This window comes from Oratosquilla oratoria, chromosome 25 (genome assembly GCF_046742065.1).
Source record: "Oratosquilla oratoria isolate Oo_2021 chromosome 25, ASM4674206v1, whole genome shotgun sequence".
Lineage (NCBI taxonomy): Eukaryota > Metazoa > Arthropoda > Malacostraca > Stomatopoda > Squillidae > Oratosquilla > Oratosquilla oratoria.
The window spans coordinates 14,800,262-14,820,186 of NC_134801.1; the positions used below are offsets into that span (position 1 = coordinate 14,800,262).

The 19,925-nt window shown below is 25.9% G+C and overlaps 1 protein-coding gene across 1 annotated transcript in view; it reads left to right on the forward strand.

The window, feature by feature from the left end:
* Nucleotides 1-718: 718 nt before the first annotated feature.
* LOC143039025 (uncharacterized) overlaps nucleotides 719-19,925 on the forward strand; it is a 197,224-nt gene continuing 178,017 nt past the window's right edge. Inside the window, exons 1-2 of the mRNA XM_076208874.1 lie at nucleotides 719-864; nucleotides 1,029-1,467. Of these exons, the coding sequence (XP_076064989.1) occupies nucleotides 786-864; nucleotides 1,029-1,467 (518 nt within the window). The 5' untranslated portion in view covers nucleotides 719-785. The remainder of the gene's footprint in view (nucleotides 865-1,028; nucleotides 1,468-19,925) is intronic.

The window sequence follows — 19,925 nt, forward strand, 5'->3', positions numbered from 1 at the left end:
TTAGAATACACTAATAATGACAAGTTTATAAGGTACTATTGCATGATAATTTTAATGTGCACTAATAATGACAAATTTAGAATATACAAATGATGTCAAGTTTAGATGGTATTATTAATAATAGCTTTAATGTGCACTAATAATGACAATTTTACAATATATGTATAATGCAAGAAACAGTTGATAACTTTTATGTGTACTAATAATGGAAAGACTAGAATATACCAATAATGACTTTGATATGTACTAATCATGAAAAAAATAAAATATACTAATAATAACAAGTTTAGGAGGTACATTAATAATGAATTTAACTTTGACAATTTTAGAAAGTATTGTTAACGTGTACTAATAACACTGTATAACAATGAAAAAAAAAACGGAAATGAGACTCCTTTTCTAGAGTTATTTTTTGCGTAGATCACGAATATTTCTTTCTGTGACCCTCCAGTTCTTCGTAAATAGCAGTGCCCGCAATGTCTTTCTGAACGGTATTTTTTGTTGCTTTTACCATTTATATAATTTTTCACATAGCTATGTGTTTTTTTCCTAACAGGATACAGAGTTAAGATGCCTAGAGAATGCCAGACAAGTTTTGTTATATATGTGGATCAGTCACATTAAGGCAATACAAGAGACAGTTGACTCAACGTGTAAAGAAACTTTATGAGCTGTACTTTGGATGTAAAGTGGGTGACCAGGACAAAAGCTGGGCACCTCACATATGTTGTGTCAGGTGTACAAGTTTCTTTTCTGCCTGGGTGAAAGGCAAAGGGACTGGCCTCATGTTTGGCGTACCAATGGTCTGGAGGGAGCCAAAGGACCACTCAACAGATTGCTACTTCTGCTTAACGGATATTAAAGGTGGGTGTTCAGTGTTTATTTTTTACTGTTTTTATATGTATTTTCAAGAGATGTATCAATAAAAAAGATCGAAATACATAATAAGTTGCACTTCCACTATTTTTGCACGTGATCACAACCAATAGTATCCATTTTTAGTCTGATTTTATTTTATTTTCCTGCAGGTCGCAACAGAAAAGGCAAGAAATCTATCGTGTATCCAGATCTTCAGTCTGCTATTCGCCCAGTTCTACATTCAAGTGATATTCCTGTACCACAGCCGCCCTCTGAACTACCAAGCGATGACACGAGCAACTCAGACGATTTAGAATCTCAAGATGCAACGTATACGACACAACTTGAATCTGATAAGAAACCACACCTCATCACCCAACCAGAACTCAATGATCTAGTTCGTGATCTAACACTTACTAAGCAACAGAGTGAACTCCTGGCCTCACGTTTGCAACAATGGCACCTGTTGGATGAAGAAGCTCGAATTACAGTATTTAGGAAGCGTTCTGCAAATCTACAGGATTTCTTCACTTTGGAAAACAACTTGACTTATTGTAATGATATCAGAAGCCTATTCAGTGCCCCTGAGCTGTCCTATGAACCCAATGAGTGGAGGCTATTCATAGATGGATCCCTTTACAGCATAAAAGCAGTTCTGTTGCACATTGGGAACACCATGCCTTCAGTTCCAGTTGCTTACTCAGTCATTTTAAGAGAGAATTATGAGAACCTTGCTTTTATTCTAGACCGCATAAGTTACAAAGAGCATGAGTGGTTAATTTGTGCAGACTTGAAAGTAGTAGCCATACTTAATGGGGCTACAAACTGGATACACCAAATTTATGTGCTTTCTTTGCAAGTGGGACAGTAGGGCCAGATCAGAACATTATATACGCTCAGAATGGCCATCTCGGGAATCTATGACGCTTGGATGCCATAATGTAATTCATGAGCCACTAGTTAAGAAGGAGAAAATCATTTTGCCACCACTGCATATAAAACTAGGCCTAATGAAGCAATTTACCAAAGCACTGCAACATAACAAGCCATGTTTCCAGTATCTCAAAGGGATCTTCCCTAAAATTAGTGATGCCAAGATTAAAGAGGGTATATTTGTAGGCCCTCAGATTCGCAAGCTTATAAATGATGAGGACTTTGAGGCGACAATGGATGAACCTGAGCTAGCGGCCTGGCATGCATTCAAAGATGTATGCAAAGGGCTTCTGGGAAAGCACCAAGAGTCCCAGCGAGAGCGTAAAGTGGAGAGGCTAATCAAATGCTACCAAGATCTCGGATGCAATATGTCACTCAAGATACACTTTCTTCATTCTCATCTGTCCTTCTCCCCAGAGAATGCAGCAGATGTGAGTGATGAACATGGAGAGAGGTGCCATCAAGATATAGCGTCAATGGAAAACAGGTACAAGGGAAAATGGAGCCCTGCTATGCTGGCTGACTTCTGTTGGAACCTGAAGCGTGACACGCCTGAGACGTCTTATAAAAGAAGAAGTAAATAATAGATTGTAGGTTAATACATAATATAAAGCTAACAAACATGCTGATTCATTATATATTAATTAAATAAATACAATGAAGACATTTAATCTGACTTTGGGAGCAAAATACATTTATGGAACCTTGGAAATCTCTTTTAATTGCATAATTATTAAAACAGCGATTTACAAAAAATTGTGACGTGGCATGAAATTTTTGTTATCAAATTTGAATTCAGCACACTGAACTTCATAATAAAACGCACATGAGAACTATGTTTTCTTCTTAATCCTGAAATTTATTGTACAGTGTAATCAGAAGTTTACAATATACTAAAAATGATCGGTACAGGTATGTGTACTAATAATGGAAAGATTAGAATATACCAATAATTAAAAGTTTAAAAGGTACACTTCAAGATAACTTTAATTTGTACAAATGATAAGCAAGTTTACAATATACTAACAGAGACCAGTTTAGAAGATAAATGATAAACTCAATATATACTAATAGTAAATACTAATGATAAAAATACTATTAACAAAAAGTTTAGAATATGGTCATAATAACAAGTATAAAAGGTACTATTAATGATAACTTTAATGTGTGACAAGTTTAGAATATAGTAATAGTGAGAAGTTTAGCAGGTAGTATTATTGACAATTTCATAATGCACTAATAATGAAAAGTTTGGAAGATGTTATTAATGATAACGTTAATCTGTACTAGGAAATACAAATTTGGAATCTAATAATAATAACTTTAATGTGTTATCCAAATGAAAAGTTTAGAATATACTGATAACAAGAAGTTTAGAATAAGTTAATAATGACAATTTTAGAATGTACTTTTAATGATAACTTTAATGTGTACTAGTAATAATGACATATATAGAGTACACTAAAGTTTGCTTAGAATATACTAAAATGACAGTTTTAGAAGGAACTATTAATGATAACAAATTTTGAAGAATCTAATATTGATAACTACTAATGACACGTAATAATGAGAAGTTTAGAAGGTACTGTTAATGAAAACTTTAATGTGTACTAATATTGAAAGTTTATAATATACTAATAAAGACAACTTTAGAATACACTAATAATATAAGGTTGAGAAGTTATTATAACTGTTAACTATAATGTGAACTAATAATGACAAGTTTAGAAGGTACTATTAATGATAACGTTAATATGTACTAATATAGACAAGTTTTGAATATATATGTAAAGAAAGTTTATAGGGTACTATTTGTAGTAATAATGAAAAATAGATTATACTAACACAGACAAGTTTAGAATATAAAATAAGAAAATATTAGAAGATATTTATAAAGATAATATTAATGTGTACTAATAATGATAATTTTAGAATATACTAATAATGACGAAAGTGAATATACGATTAATAATATCATTATTGTGTGCTAATAATAAATACAGAATATACCAATAACGACAAGTTGAAAAAGAAGTTTAAAAGCTACTATTAATGATGACTAATTTGTACTAATAAATACACTAATAATGAAAGGCTTATTAATAATAATACTAATAATATAAGTTTAGAATATGGTAACAGTGACAAGTTTTTAACGTATAATAACTTTAATGTGTACTAATATTGACAAGTTTAGAATATACTAATAATTACAAGTTTAGAGGGGACTGTTAATGATAAGTTTAGAAGGTATTATTACTGATTTTAATGAGTACTAATGATAATAATGCCAGGTTTAGAACATACTATTAAAACAAGATTAGAAGCTACTGATAATGATAAATTTAATGTGTACTAATAATGACAAGATTAGAAGATGCTATTAATGGTAAACTTTAATGTTGACTTATAATGACGAGTTATGAATATACTAATAATGACATGTACTAGTTTAAAATATAATAATATTGACAAAGATTAGCATGTACTTATATTGCAAAGTTCAAAATGTACTATATAAAGTGCTATTAAAATTTAATGTGCACAAATAAGGACAAGTTTAGAATATATTAATAATGAAGGCACTATTAATGATCATTTTAATGTGGACTAATTCACATGTCTAAAATATTGTAATAACCGCAAGTTTAGAAAGTTAAAATGATAACGTTAATAGGTAATAATGACATGCTTGAAATATATTGATAATGCAAAGTTTAGAAAATACTAGGAATAGCAAAATTAGAAGTTGCAATTAATGATAACTGTAATGTGTACTAATAATGATAAGTTTTGAATATACTAACAATAACATGTGTACCAATACTCACAAGTTTAGAATATACAAATAATGATAACTTTGGAACATACTGATAGTGATAAGTTTAGGTCCTAATAATGATAACTTTAATGTGTACTAGTAATGACAAGTATAGATGGCACTTTTAAGGATTATTTTAATGTGGACTTATAATCACAAGTCTAGAATATTGTAATAACCGCAAGTTTAGAAAGTTAAAATGATAACGTGAATGTGTAGTAATGACATGTTTCAAATGGGTTATACAAAGTTTAGAAAAAACTAAGAATAGCAAAATTAGAAGTTGCAATTAATGATAACTGCAATGTGTACTAATAATGATAAGTTTTGAATATACTAATACTCACAAGTTTAGAATATACAAATAATAAGTTTAGAAAAATTACAACTTTGGAACATACAGATAGTGATAACTTTAATGTGTACTAATAATGACAAGATACATAAAGATATATAAAGGAGATATGTTTAGAATATACAAATAATGACAAGTTTTTATTAATAGTATTTCTATCATTAGTATTTTACTATTAGTATATATTGAGTTTATCATTATCTTCTAAACTTGTCTCTATTAGTATATTGTAAACTTGCTTATTATTAGTACAAATTAAAGATATCTTGAAGAGTACCTTTTAAACTTTTAATTATTGGTATATCTTTCCATTAATTATTGGTATATCTTTCCATTATTAGTACACATACCTTCTAAACCTCTCATTATTATTATAGTAAACTTCTGATTATTAGTACACATTAACAATACCTTCTAAAATTGTCAAAGTTAAATGCATTATTTATGTACCTCCTAAACTTGTTATTATTAGTATATTTTAATTTTTACATGATTAGTACATATTAAAGTCATTATTGGTATATTCTAGTCTTTCCATTATTAGTACACATAAAAGTTGTCATCGACTGTATCTTGCATTATACATATATTGTAAAATTGTCATTATTAGTACACATTAAAGCTATTTGTTATTACTAGTACACATTAAAGTTATCATTAACAATACCTTCTAAATTTGTCATAATTAGAATAATATGAATTTGTCCTTATTAATATATTAACAATACCTTTAAACTTGTCAAAGTTAAATGCATTATTAATGTACCTTTTAAAATTGTCATTATTAGGATATTACAAACTTGCCATTTTTAGTATATTTTATCTTTTTCATGATTAGTACATATTAAAGTCATTGTTTGTATTTTCTAGTCTTTCCATTATTAGTACACATAAAAGTTGTCATCAACTGTATCTTCCATTATACGTATATTGTAAACTTGTCATTATTAGTACACATTAAAACTATTATTAATAACACATTCTAAACTTGACATCATTTGTATATTAGCATGATAACTTTAATGTGCACTAATAAGTGCACATTAAAGTTATCATGAAATAGTACCTTCTAAACTTGTCATTATTCTAAACATTAAAGTTATCATTAACAATACCTTCTAAACTTGTCATAATTAGAATATTATAAATTTGTCCTTATTAGGATATTCTATAGTTGTCATTATTAGTACAAACTAAATCTATAATTAATACCTTCTAAACTTCTCATTATTTGTATATTTTTTAGCTGTCATTATTAGTATATTCTCAATTATTCAATATTTGTACATATCAAAGCTAATAAAACCTTTTAATTTGTCATTATTAAAACATAAAGTTATTATAAATATAATTGTCTAAAGTTTTGATTATTAGTACACATCATATCTATCATTAATAGTAGTATCGACAATATTCATTATTAGTATATTCTAAACTTCTCATATTAAAGTTATCATCAATAGTTCCGACTAAACTTACTAATAGTGCATATTAAAGTTATCATTAAAAGTATATTCTAGATTTGTCATTACTAGTATTTTGTATTTTTGTTTCATTATTAGTACTAATTAAAGTAATTATTAGAACACATTAAATATATTACTAATAGTATCTGCTATAAGTTTTTTTTAAACTTCCCATTTTTATTATAAATTGTCAAAATTCTAAACTTTTCTTCATCATTTCACATAAAACTTATCTAAACTTGTATATTCTAAACTCATTAATAGTATATACTAAACTTATCACTATTAATAGACATCAAATTTATCATTAATAGTACCTTTTTAACTTGTCGTCATTAGTATATTCTAAGCTTGTCGTATTTAGTACAAATTAACGTTATCAGTTATAGTTCCTGCTAAACTTACCCTTATTAATATATTGTACCTTTTTTATATTAGTACACATTAAACTTATCATTAATAGTACCTTCTAAAAGTTGTCATTAAGGTACCATCTGAACTTATCTCTACCTGTTTGTTACAAAAATGCTATTGTAGTGTATTCTAAACTCGTTATTATTACTACATTAGCACAAATTAGCACCTTCTAAAATCGTCGGTATTATTTTATTAAACTTGTCATTATCAGTATATTTTAAACTTATCTTCTAAAGTTTTCTTTACTTTTTATTAGTATATTCTAAACTTGTCATCATTTGCCATTTGCCATATAAGTTATCATTAATACTACCTTCTAAACAATTCATTTTTAGTATAGTTTAAACTTCTTATTGTTGGTGTTTTCTAAATTTGTAATTATTTATAATTACTGAACTTGTCATTATTACTGTATTTTAAAACTTGTTATTGTTAGTACACATTAAAGTTATCATTAATAGTACCTTATAAACTTGTTTTTGTAACTACACATTAAAGTTATCATTAATAGTATCTTTCTAAACTTGTCATTTTAGTACACATTCAATTTATTATCAATAGTACCCTCTACACTTCTCTTTATTAGTAAACGTTAAAGTTATCATTAATAGTATATTATAAATGTCATTATTAGTGCACATTAAATATATCATCAATATTTTCTAGCGATGTCAATGTTCATATATTCCAAGCTGGTCGTTATTGGTACACACTAAAATGATCATCAACAGTACCTTGTCATTATTAGTATATCCCAAACATTAATCATTAGAGGACATGGAAGTTTTCAGTTATAGTACATTTTACTTTGTCATTATTAGTATGTTCTAAAATTGTCATTATTAGTACAAATCAAAGTTATAACAAAGTTGTAATAAAGTTATAATAAAGTTGTCATTATTAGTAACTTGTCATGATTAATAAACTTGTACACAGTGAAGTTATCATAAATATTATCGTCTAAGCTTATCATTAGTATTCTAAACATGTCATTATTCTAAATTTGTCACTCTTAGTATATTCTAAACTCGCTATTATTAGTACACATTAAATTTATCATTAATAATACCTTTTAACTTTGTAATTATTAGTGTATTCTAAACTTGCCATTGCAAGTATATTCTAAACCTGACATTGTTAGCATATTCTATATTTGTCATTATTAGTATATTCTAAACTTGTCATTATTAGCACACATTAAAGTTATCATTAACAATATTTTTTAAAGTTGTTATTGTTCTTATATTCGAAACATATCAGTATTAGCATATACTAAACATATCTTCTTTGGTATTCCAAACTTGTCATTATTAGTATTTGTCATTATTAGTACCACTATTAGTATATTCTAAGCTTGGCAATACTAATATATTCCAAAGTTTATCATTATTCTAAACATGTCATTGTTGGTATATTCTAAATTTGTGAGTATTAGTACTTGTTAAAGTTATCATTAGTAGTGTCTTCTAAACATGACATTGTTAGTTTATTCAAAACTAATCATTATTAGTACGTACTACAGTTACCATTAATAGCAACTTCTAATTTTGCTATTATTAATATTTTCTAAACTTTGCATTATCAATATAATTCAAACATGTCATTATTACTGCACATTAACATTATCATTAATATAACTTGTCATTATTATAATATTGTAAACTTGTGATTATTAGCACATATTAAAAATTTCATTAATAGTGTCATTATTAGTATATTTCAAACATTAATTATTAGAAGACATTAAAGTTTGCCTATATAGTACATTCTAAATTTGTCATTAGTACGTTCTGGTCATTATTAGTACAATTAAAGTTATCATATATAGTACCTTCTAAAGTTGTTATTATTTGTAATTTCTAAAATTAATATGTTCGAAACTTGTATTTACTAATACATATTAAAGTTATCATTAATAGTACCTTGTAAACTTATATGCTAAACTTGTCATTATATGTACAAAATAAAGCTATCATTAATAGAACCTTCTAAACTTATCATTATTAGTATATTCCACAATTGTCATTATTTCTACACATTAAAGTTATCTTGAAGAGTATCTTCTAAATTTGACAATCTTAGTATTCTAATTTTTTTATTGTAAGTATATTCTAAACCTGTGGTTATTAGTACATATCTTCTATACAAGCAATTATTAGTATATTCTAATTTTGTCATTATTAAGACACCTTAAAGTTATAGTTAATATTAATTTGTTAACTACTATTAATAACTCTAATATGTACATGTTTAGAATATACTAATAATGATAACTTTGATATGGACAAATAATGGCAATTGTAGAGGATACTGATAATAACAAATATTAGAAAATATTATGAAAGTTGGGAATATACTATTTTGGGTAAGTTTATAATATACTAATAATGACAAGTTTCGAAAGTGTATTAATGGTAAGTTTAATGTATAGTAATAATGATACGTTAAGAATATACCTATAATGACAAGTTTAGAACAGTTTACAAGATACTGTTAATGATATAGAACATACTAATAATGATCAGATTAAAGATAATGTTAATGATAAATTTAATAACTTTAATGACAAGTTTAGAATATACTAATAATGACATTTTAGAATATTCTATTAACGATAAATTTAAAGTGTACCAATAGTGACAAGCTTAGAATATGAAAGATAATTACATGTTCAGAAAGCACTTTTAATGATAACTCTAATATGTACTCATAATCACATGTTTAGAATATACTAATAAGGACAAGTTAATGATATGCACTAATAATGGCAATTGTAGAGGATACTGATAATTACAAATATTAGAAGGTAATATCAATGATAACTGTAATGTGTAATGGCAAAGTTAGAATATACTAATAATGACAAGTTTAGAATATAATGATAATGACAAGTTTAGAATAATGACAACTTTAGAATACACAAATATTGCCATGTTTAGAATATATTTAATAAGCAAATAATGAAAAGTTTAGAACATACCAATGAAGATATGTTTAGAATATTCTAATGGTTAGATTATACGAATAGAAAGTGCTATTAGTTATAACTTTAATGTATATTAATAATGATAATTATAGAACATACTAATAATGATCAGATTAAGGATACTATTAATGCTAACTTTAATGTGTACTATTAATGACAAGTTTAGAATATAGAAGTAATGACAAGTTTACAATGGTAATTTTAATGTGTTCTAATGTGTTTAAATAAAAAAAAGTTAGTAAGATGCCTTTAATGATAGTTTTAACATGTACTAATAAAAAAGTTTAAAGGGTATTTTTGATAAGGCAAGTTTACAATATACTAAAGATGTCAAGTTAAGAAGGTAATATTGATAACAACGTTAACGTGTACTAATACTGACAATTTCAAACTACAAGTTTAGAGGGGACTGTTAATAATAAGTTTAGAAGGTACTATTACTGAATTTAATGTGTACTAATGATAATAATGCCAGGTTTAAAACATACTAATAAAACAAGATTAGAAGGTACTGATAATGATAAATTTAATGTGTACAAGATAGATGCTATTAATGGTAAACTTTAATGTTTGCTAATAATGACGAGTTATGAATATACTAATAATGACATGTACTAGTTTAAGATATAATAACAATGACAAAGATTAGAATGTACTTATATTGCAAATTTCAAAATGATAAGTTTAGAGTATACCAATGAAGATATGTTTAGAATATACATGTGTAGAATAATGAGAATTTTAGAAATTACTATAAATGTTAAATAATAATGACAAGATACTATTAATGATATATTTAATGTGTACTAATAATGATAAGTTTAGAATATACTAATAATGACAAGTCTAGAATACTCCAATAATGACAGGTTTAGAAGATACTATTAATGATAATTTTAATGTTTACTAATAATGATGATTTTAGATTTTACCAGGACTGACAGGTTTAGAATACCATTGAAAACGTACTAACATAATAACTTTAATATGTTCTGATCATGATAAGTTTAGAATATACGATTAATGACAAATCAAGAGCATGCTATTAGTTATAACCTAAATGACAAGTAAAAAATGTACTACTAACGACAAGTTTATAAGGTACTATTAATGATAACATTAATGTGTACTATAATAAAAAATTTAGTATATACTAATGATAATTTAAATATGGATTGATAAAGACAAGTTTCGAGCATACTAATTATAACAAGTTTTGATGAATCTTTTGATAATCACAAGTTTAGAATATACTAATCATGTGTTTATAATATAATCTTAATAATGACAAGTTTAGAATATACTAATCTATAATACACTAATTGTGACACGTTTAGGATATACTAATAACGACAGTTTCAGAATATACTAAAATAAGTTTATTAATAACGATACACTAATAATGGCAAATTTAATGTGCACAAATAATGACAAGTTTAGAATATACTAATAATGAGAAGTTTAGAAGGCACTATTAATGATAAATTAATTGTAATAACCGAAAGTTTAGAAAGTTAAAATGATAACGTAAATGTGCAGTAATGACATGCTTGAAATATATTGATAATGCAAAGTTTAGAAAATACTAGGAATAGCAAATTAAAAGTTGCAATTAATGATAACTGTAATGTGTACTAATAATGATAAGTTTTGAATATACTAACAATAACGTGTGTACTAATACTCACAAGTTTAGAATATACAAATAATGACAAGTTTAGAAAAATGATAACTTTGGAACATACTGATAGTGATAAGTTTAGGTCCTAATTATGATAACTTTAATGTGTACTAGTAATGGCAAGTAAAGATGGCACTATTAAGGATTATTTTAATGTGGACTTATACTCACAAGTCTAGAATATTGTAATAACCGCAAGTTTAGAAAGTTAAAATGATAACGTTAATGTGTAGTAATAACATGTTTCAAATATGTTATTATACAAAGTTTAGAAAATACTAAGAATAGCAAAATTAGAAGTTGCAATTAATGATAACTGCAATGTGTACTAATAATGATAAGTTTTGAATATACTAATACTCACAAGTTTAGAATATACAAATAATGACAAGTTTAGATACATAAAGATATATAAAGAAGATATGTTTAGAATATACAAATAATGACAAGTTTAAAAAAGTATTGTTGATATGTATAATATGTACTAATAATTGTAAACTTAGAATATACATATGACAAGCTTAACTCTAATGTGTATTAATAATGACAAGTGTAGAATATACGAATAATGTCATGTTTAGAATATACTATTAATGACAAGATTAGTATATGCTAATAATTTAAGGTTTTTGATATACTTGTAATGGCAAGTTTAGAATACACTAATAATGACAAGTTTAGAAGGTACTATTAATTATTTTTTAATGTGTACTATAAATTACGAGATTGGAATATACTAATAACGAGAACTTTAGAAGGCAGTGTTAATGGAAACTTTAATATGTACTAATAATGACAAGTTTAGAATATACTAAAAATGACGAGTTTAGATAAAAAGTATAGAAGGTACTATTAATGATAATTTTAAAGTTTAGAATATACAATGACAAGTTTAGAATACATTACTAATGGTAACTTTAGGGATTAAAATAATAAATTTGGGATATACTAATAATGACAAGTTTAGAAGGTACTATTAATGATAACTTTAATGTTTACTAATAATGACAAGTTAAGAAGGCACTCTTAATGATATCTTTAATATGAACTAACAATGAGAAGTTTAGAAAATGCTAATAATGAAAAGTTAATATACTAATAATAACAAGTTAGGAATATACTAAAAGTGATACATTTTGAGTATACTAATAATGGCAAATTTAGAATATAATAAGGACAAGTTTAGAATATATTAATAATGACCACTTTAGAATATACTAATGATAAGTGGTTTAGAAAGTACTATTAATAATAACATTAATATGTACTAATAAGGATAAGTTTGGAATATACCTATAATGAGTTTAGGTTATACTAACAAAGCCAAGTTTAGAATATCCTAATAATGACATGTTTACAAAAAGATGCGTACTAAAAATGAAAAGTTTAGAATATACTAAAAATGACATGTTTAGAATATACTAATAATAACCAAGCGTAGAACATACTAACAATAGCAAATTTAGAATATACTAATAATGAAAAGTTTAGGCGAAAATGTTAATGGTAACTTGTGTACCAATAATGACGCGTTCAGAATATAAATAATGGCACGTTTAAAATATACTAATAATGACAAGATTAGAAGGTATTATGGATAGCTCTAATGTGTACTAATAATGACAAATTTAGAATATATTAATAATGACAATTTTAGAGTATACTAATAATGACATTTTTAGAAGGTACTATTAATGATAACTTTAATGTGTACTGATAATGAAACGTTCAGTATATAATAATGATGTCAATAAAGAATGTAGTATCAATGCTAACTTAATGAATACTAATAAGGACAAGTTTAGAATATACTAAAAATGAAAGTTAGAATATAATACTCTAGTATTCTAATAATAAAAGGTTTAGAATGTACTAATAATGAAGGTTTTGAATATACTAATGAAGACAAGACTATTGTAGTATATGCTAATAATGAAAAGTTTAGAGTGTACTAATGATGAGAAGCTTAAAATATACTTATAATGATAAGTTTAGAATATAGTAATACTAACGCGTCTAGAAGGGACTATTTATAATAACTTTCATGTGTACTAATAATGACAAATTTATAATACAATAATAATGAAAAGTTTAAAAGGTAATATCAATGAAAATTTTAATGTGTACTAATGATGACAAGTTTAGAATATACTAATAATGACAAGTTTAGAATATCGTAAAAATGATAAATTTAGAATATACTTATAATGAAAAGTTTAAAAGGTACTATTAATGATAACATGAATGTGTACAAAATGAAATAGGTAAAAATGATAAATTTAGAATATACTTATAATGAAAAGTTTAAAAGGTACTATTAATGATAACATGAATGTTTACAAAATGAAATTTAGAATATACTAACAATTTCAAATTTAGAAGGTACAATAACAAGTTTAAAATACACTTGAATAGAATAAGGTTAGAAGGTACTAATAACTTTAGAACATACAAATAATAGGTTTAGAATATACTAACAATATTGATAATGAAAATTTTAGAATATACTAACACTAAAAAGTTTAGAATATACTATTAATGATAACTTTAATGTGTACCAATAATGACAATTTTAAAATATAATAATAATGACAAAATTAGAAGGTGCTATTATCGATAACTTTCATGTGTACTGATAATATATTTAGAATATACTAATAATGAGAGGTTTAGAATATACTTATAATAATGGTTACTTTAATGGCAAGTTTAGAATATACTAATAATGGTACTATTAATGATAATTCTTACATATACCAAAGGCTTTTTCCCCCTTACACCGAAGGGATTTCTCCCCGTCTTCTCCAAAAAGAAAAAGGCATAGAAATCACAACCCATTTCATTTCCCATATATTAAACTCCCCTCCACCCTCCTCTCTCCCTCCTACCTTGGATCCCCCTAGATGACGGGTCATCCCTGCATCCAACCCACAGCACTGGGTCAGAAGCAGTGTCGCAAGACACAACACATCCACAGCCAGGCCACTTCATAACATTAAAGTCATCCTTAATAGTACCTTGTAAACTTGCCATTATTACAATATTCTATCTGAAAATGGATGCTAAGAGGAGGTTAAATGAACCAACAGCATTGTACGGGGATGAAACATGAAACATAAGAGAGGAAAAGAGAAGGAGTTTGAATGTGTTTGAGATGAAATGTCTGAGAAGTATGATGGGGGTTACTATGCTAGATAGAGTGAGAAATGAGGAGGTGAGGAGGAGAACAGGGGTGGAAAGGGAGCTGGGAGATAGGGTCGATGAAAGAATATTAGGATGGTTTGGACATTTGTAAAGAATGAGTAAAGAAAGATTAGTAAAAGAGGATGAGATGGGTGGGGGATGGGTGGGTGAGAAAGTATGTATGTATGAGAAAAAAAAATTGACGCAGGCCGAAGGGATTTCTCCCCGTCTTCTCCTTTTCTGCATATAGGAACGAAGAGGGATGTGCTGTGTCTTGCGACACTGCTTCTGACCCAATGCAGTGGACAGGATGCAGGGATGACCCGTCATCCTGGAGGTGCCAAGATAAGAGGGAGGAAGGAGGGTGGAGGGGAGTAGAATATGTAGGGATGGAAAGGGTGGGAGTGGTTTCTATGTCTTTTTCTTTTTGGCTACCCTCCGTGTATATGTATGTATGTATGTATGTATGTATGTATGTATGTATGTATGTATGTATGTATGTATGTATGTATGTATGTATGTATGTATGTATGTATGTATGTATGTATGTATGTATGTATGTATGTATGTATGTATGTATGTATGTATGTATGTATGTATGTATGTATGTATGTATGTATGTATGTATGTATGTATGTATGTATGTATGTATGTATGTATGTATGTATGTATGTATGTATGTATCATTGATATTACCTTCAAATATTTGTAATTATCAGTATCCTCTACAATTGCCATTATTAGTGCAAATTAAAGTTATCATTCCCTCTCAACTTGTCCTTATTAGTATGTATGTATGTATGTATGTATGTATGTATGTATGTATGTATGTATGTATGTATGTATGTATGTATGTATGTATGTATGTATGTATGTATGTATGTATGTATGTATGTATGTATGTATATGTATTGTATGTTTGTATGTATGTATGTGTTAATAATACTTTTTAACTTGTCATCATTCATAGTATCTTCTAAGCTTGTCCCTATTTGTATATTCTAAAGTTGTTCTAAACTTGTTATTTTTAGTATATTGTACACTTGTCATAATTTGTATATTCTAAACTTGTTATAATTAATATATTGCGAACTACTCATTATTAGTGTATTCTCACTTCATTATTAGTATATTCACAATATTCCATTTTCAGTATACTAAAAACTTGTCATTACTTGTATATTCTAAATTTCTCATTATTAGTATATTCTAACTACACATTAAAGTTGCCATTTATTGCATCTTCTAAACTTGTTATTAGTACTATATTAGTGTACATTAAATTTGTCTAAACCTGTCATTATTTGTATAATCTAATGTCGTCATTATAAGTTCACATTGAAGTTATTGTTAATAATATCTAATAAATTTGTCATGATTAGTTAATTCTAAACATGTTATTATTAATACATTTTAAGTTTGTCAACAAATCAATTTTGTCATTATTATTGTATTCAGAACTTGTCATGATTGGTATATTCTAAACTTGTCATTACTTATATATTCTAAACTTGTCATTCTTAGTATATCTTAAAAGTATTAATAGTACCTTCCAAAATTATCATTATTAATATATTCTTAACTTTTTGTTATTAGTATATTCAAAACGTGTCATTAAACTTTTTATGAATAGTATATTCTATTATTTTCATTATTATTTCACATTAATACTATCATTAATAGTGCCCTCTATCTTTGTCATTATTAGTATATTCCAAACTTGTATTTATCAGTACACATTATTGTTATAATTAATTGTACCTTTTATACTTATCATTAATATTGGTAGTACATTCTAAACTTTTCAATATTTGTACAGATTTAAATTTGTCTTTATTAATGTATACTAAACTTTTCATCATTAGGGTATACTAAAGTTATTATAATCTAAAGTTGTCATTTACGTAACTTGTCATTATTAGAACACAAACCTTCTAAACTTTACATTTTAATATATTGTAAACTTCTCATTATTAGTATATTCTAAACTTGTCATTATTTGTGATTATCTGACTATTAGGATATTATAAAATTGACTTTTTTAGTATTTTCTCAATTTTTCATTATATGTAGACGTTAAAGTTATCATCATTTGTACATTCTAATCTTCTCTTTATTTGTATATTAAAAACTTGTCATTGTCAGTATATTTCAAACTTATCATTATTAGTACACATTCAAGTTACTAAGTTATTAGTAGTAGTATCTTCTAAACTTGTCATTACTTGTATATTCTAGTATTAATAGTACACATTAAGAGTACTTTCTAAACATCATTATTAGTATATTCTAAACTTGTCATTATTAGTACACGTTAACGTTATTATCAATATTACCTTCTTAACTTGCCTTATCAAAAATACCCTTTATATTTTTTTTATTAGTACATGTTAAAACTATCATTAAAAGGCATATTCCTAACTTTAGAACACATTAGAATTACCATTGTAAACTTGTCATTACTTCTATATTCTAAACTTGTCATTAATAGTACACATTCAATAGTATCCTTAATCTGATCATTATTAGTATGTTCTATAATTATCATTATTAATATACATTAAAGTTATAACTAATAGCACTTTCTGTTTTTATAATCTAACCATTAGAATATTCAAAACATATCTTCATTGGCATTCGTTATTTACTTATTAAATATATTCTAAACATGGCAATATTAGTGTATTCTAAAGTTGTCATTATTCTAAACTTGTCATTATCATTATATTCTAAACTTGTTAGTATTAATATGCATGATTAGTGGCATCTTCCAAAGTTGTCATTATTCGTATATTCTAACTTTGTCATTACATATTCTAACTTTGTCATTACACATTACAGTTATCATTGATATTACCTTCAAATATTTGTAATTATCAGTATCCTCTACAATTGCCATTATTAGTGCATATTAAAGTTATCATTAATACTACCCTCTCAACTTGTCCTTATTAGTATATTCTAAACATGTGATTATGAGTACATATTAGAGTTATCATTAATAGTTATATATGTTTTTTCTAAACTTCCCATTTTTATTATAAATTGTCAAGATTCTAGACTTTTCATCATCATTTCACATAAAATTTATCTAAACTTGTCATTATTAGTATATTCTAAACTCATCAATAGTTTATACTAAACTTATCACTATTAATAGACATCAAAGTTATCATTAATAGTACCTTGTAAACTTGTCGTTATTAGTATATTCTAAGCTTGTCGTAATTAGTACAAATTAACGTTATCTGTTATAGTACCTTTTTTAAATTAGTACACATTAAACTTATCATTAATAGTATATGTTTTTTCTAAACTTCTCATTTTTATTATAAATTGTCAAGATTCTAAACTTTTCATCATCATTTCACATAAAATTTATCTAAATTTGTCATTATTAGTATATTCTAAACTTATTAATAGTTTATACTAAACTTATCACTATTAATAGACATCAAAGTTATCATTAATAGTACCTTCTAAACTTGCCGTTATTAGTATATTCTAAGCTTGTAATTAGTACAAATTAACGTTATCTGTTATAGTACCTTTTTTATATTAGTACACATTAAACTTATCATTAATAGTACCTTCTACAAGTTGTCATTAAGGTACCTTCTGAACTTGTCTTTACCTGTTTGTTACAAAAATGCTATTGTAGTGTATTCTAAACTCGTTATTATTACTACATTAGCACATATAAGCACCTTCTAAAATCGTCGGTATTATTTTATTAAACTTGTCATTATCAGTATATTTTAAACTTATCTTCTAAAGTTTTCTTTACTTTTTATTAGTATATTCTAAACTTGTCATGATTTGCCATATAAGTTATCATTAATACTACCTTCTAAACATTTCATTTTTAGTATAATTTAAACTTCTTATTGTTGGTAATTACTGAACTTGTCATTTTAAACTTGTTATTATTAGTACACATTAAAGTTTTCATTAATAGTATCTCATTAATAGTACACATTCAATTTATTATCAATAGTTATCATTAGTAGTGTCTTCTAAACATGACATTGTTAGTTTATTCAAAACTAATCATTATTAGTACGTACTATAGTTATTATTAATAGCAACTTCTAATTTTGGTATTATTAGTATTTTCTAAACTTTGCATTATCAATATAATTCAAATGTCTTTATTACTACACATTAACGTTATCATTAATATAACCTTCTAAACTTGTCATTATTATAATATTGTAAACTTGTGATTATTAGCACATATTGAAATTATCATTAATAGTATCATAATTAGTACATTTCAAACATTAATTATTAGAAGACATTAAAGTTTTCATTTATAGTACATTCTAAATTTGTCATTAGTACGTTCTGGTCATTATTAGTACAATTAAAGTTATCATCTATAGTACCTTCTAAAGTTGTCATTATTTGTAATTTATAAAATTGATATGTTCGAAACTTGTATTTACTAATACATATTAAAGTTATCATTAATAGTACCTTGTAAACTTATATGCTAAACGTGTCATTATATGTACAAAATAAAGTTATTATTAATAGAACCTTCTAAACTTATCTTTATTAGTACATTCCACAATTGTCATTATTTCTACACATTAGAGTTATCTTGAAGAGTATCTTCTAAACTTGACAATCTTAGTATATTTTAAACTTTTAATTGTAAATATATTCTAAACCTGTGGTTATTAGTACATATCTTCTATACATGCCATTATTAGTATATTCTAATTTTGTCATTATTAAGACACCTTAAGGTGTTAATATTAATTTGTTAAGTACTATTAATGATAACTCTAATATGTACTCATAATCACGTTTAGAATATACTAATAAGGATAAGCTTAGAAGGTACTATTAATGATAACTTTGATATGCTCTAATAATGGCAATTATAGAGGATACTGATAATAACAAATATTAGAAAATATTATGAAAGTTGAGAATATACTATTTTGGACAAGTTTATAATATACTAATAATGACAAGTTTCGAAAGTGTATTAATGGTAAGTTTAATGTATAGTAATAATGATACGTTAAGAATATACTGATAATGACAAGTTTACAAGATACTGTTATTGATATAGAACATACTAATAATGCTCAGATTAAAGATACTGTTAATGATAACTTTAATAACTTTAATGACAAGTTTAGAATAATGAAATTTTAGAATATTCTATTAATGATAAATTTAAAGTGTACCAATAGTAACAAGCTTAGAAT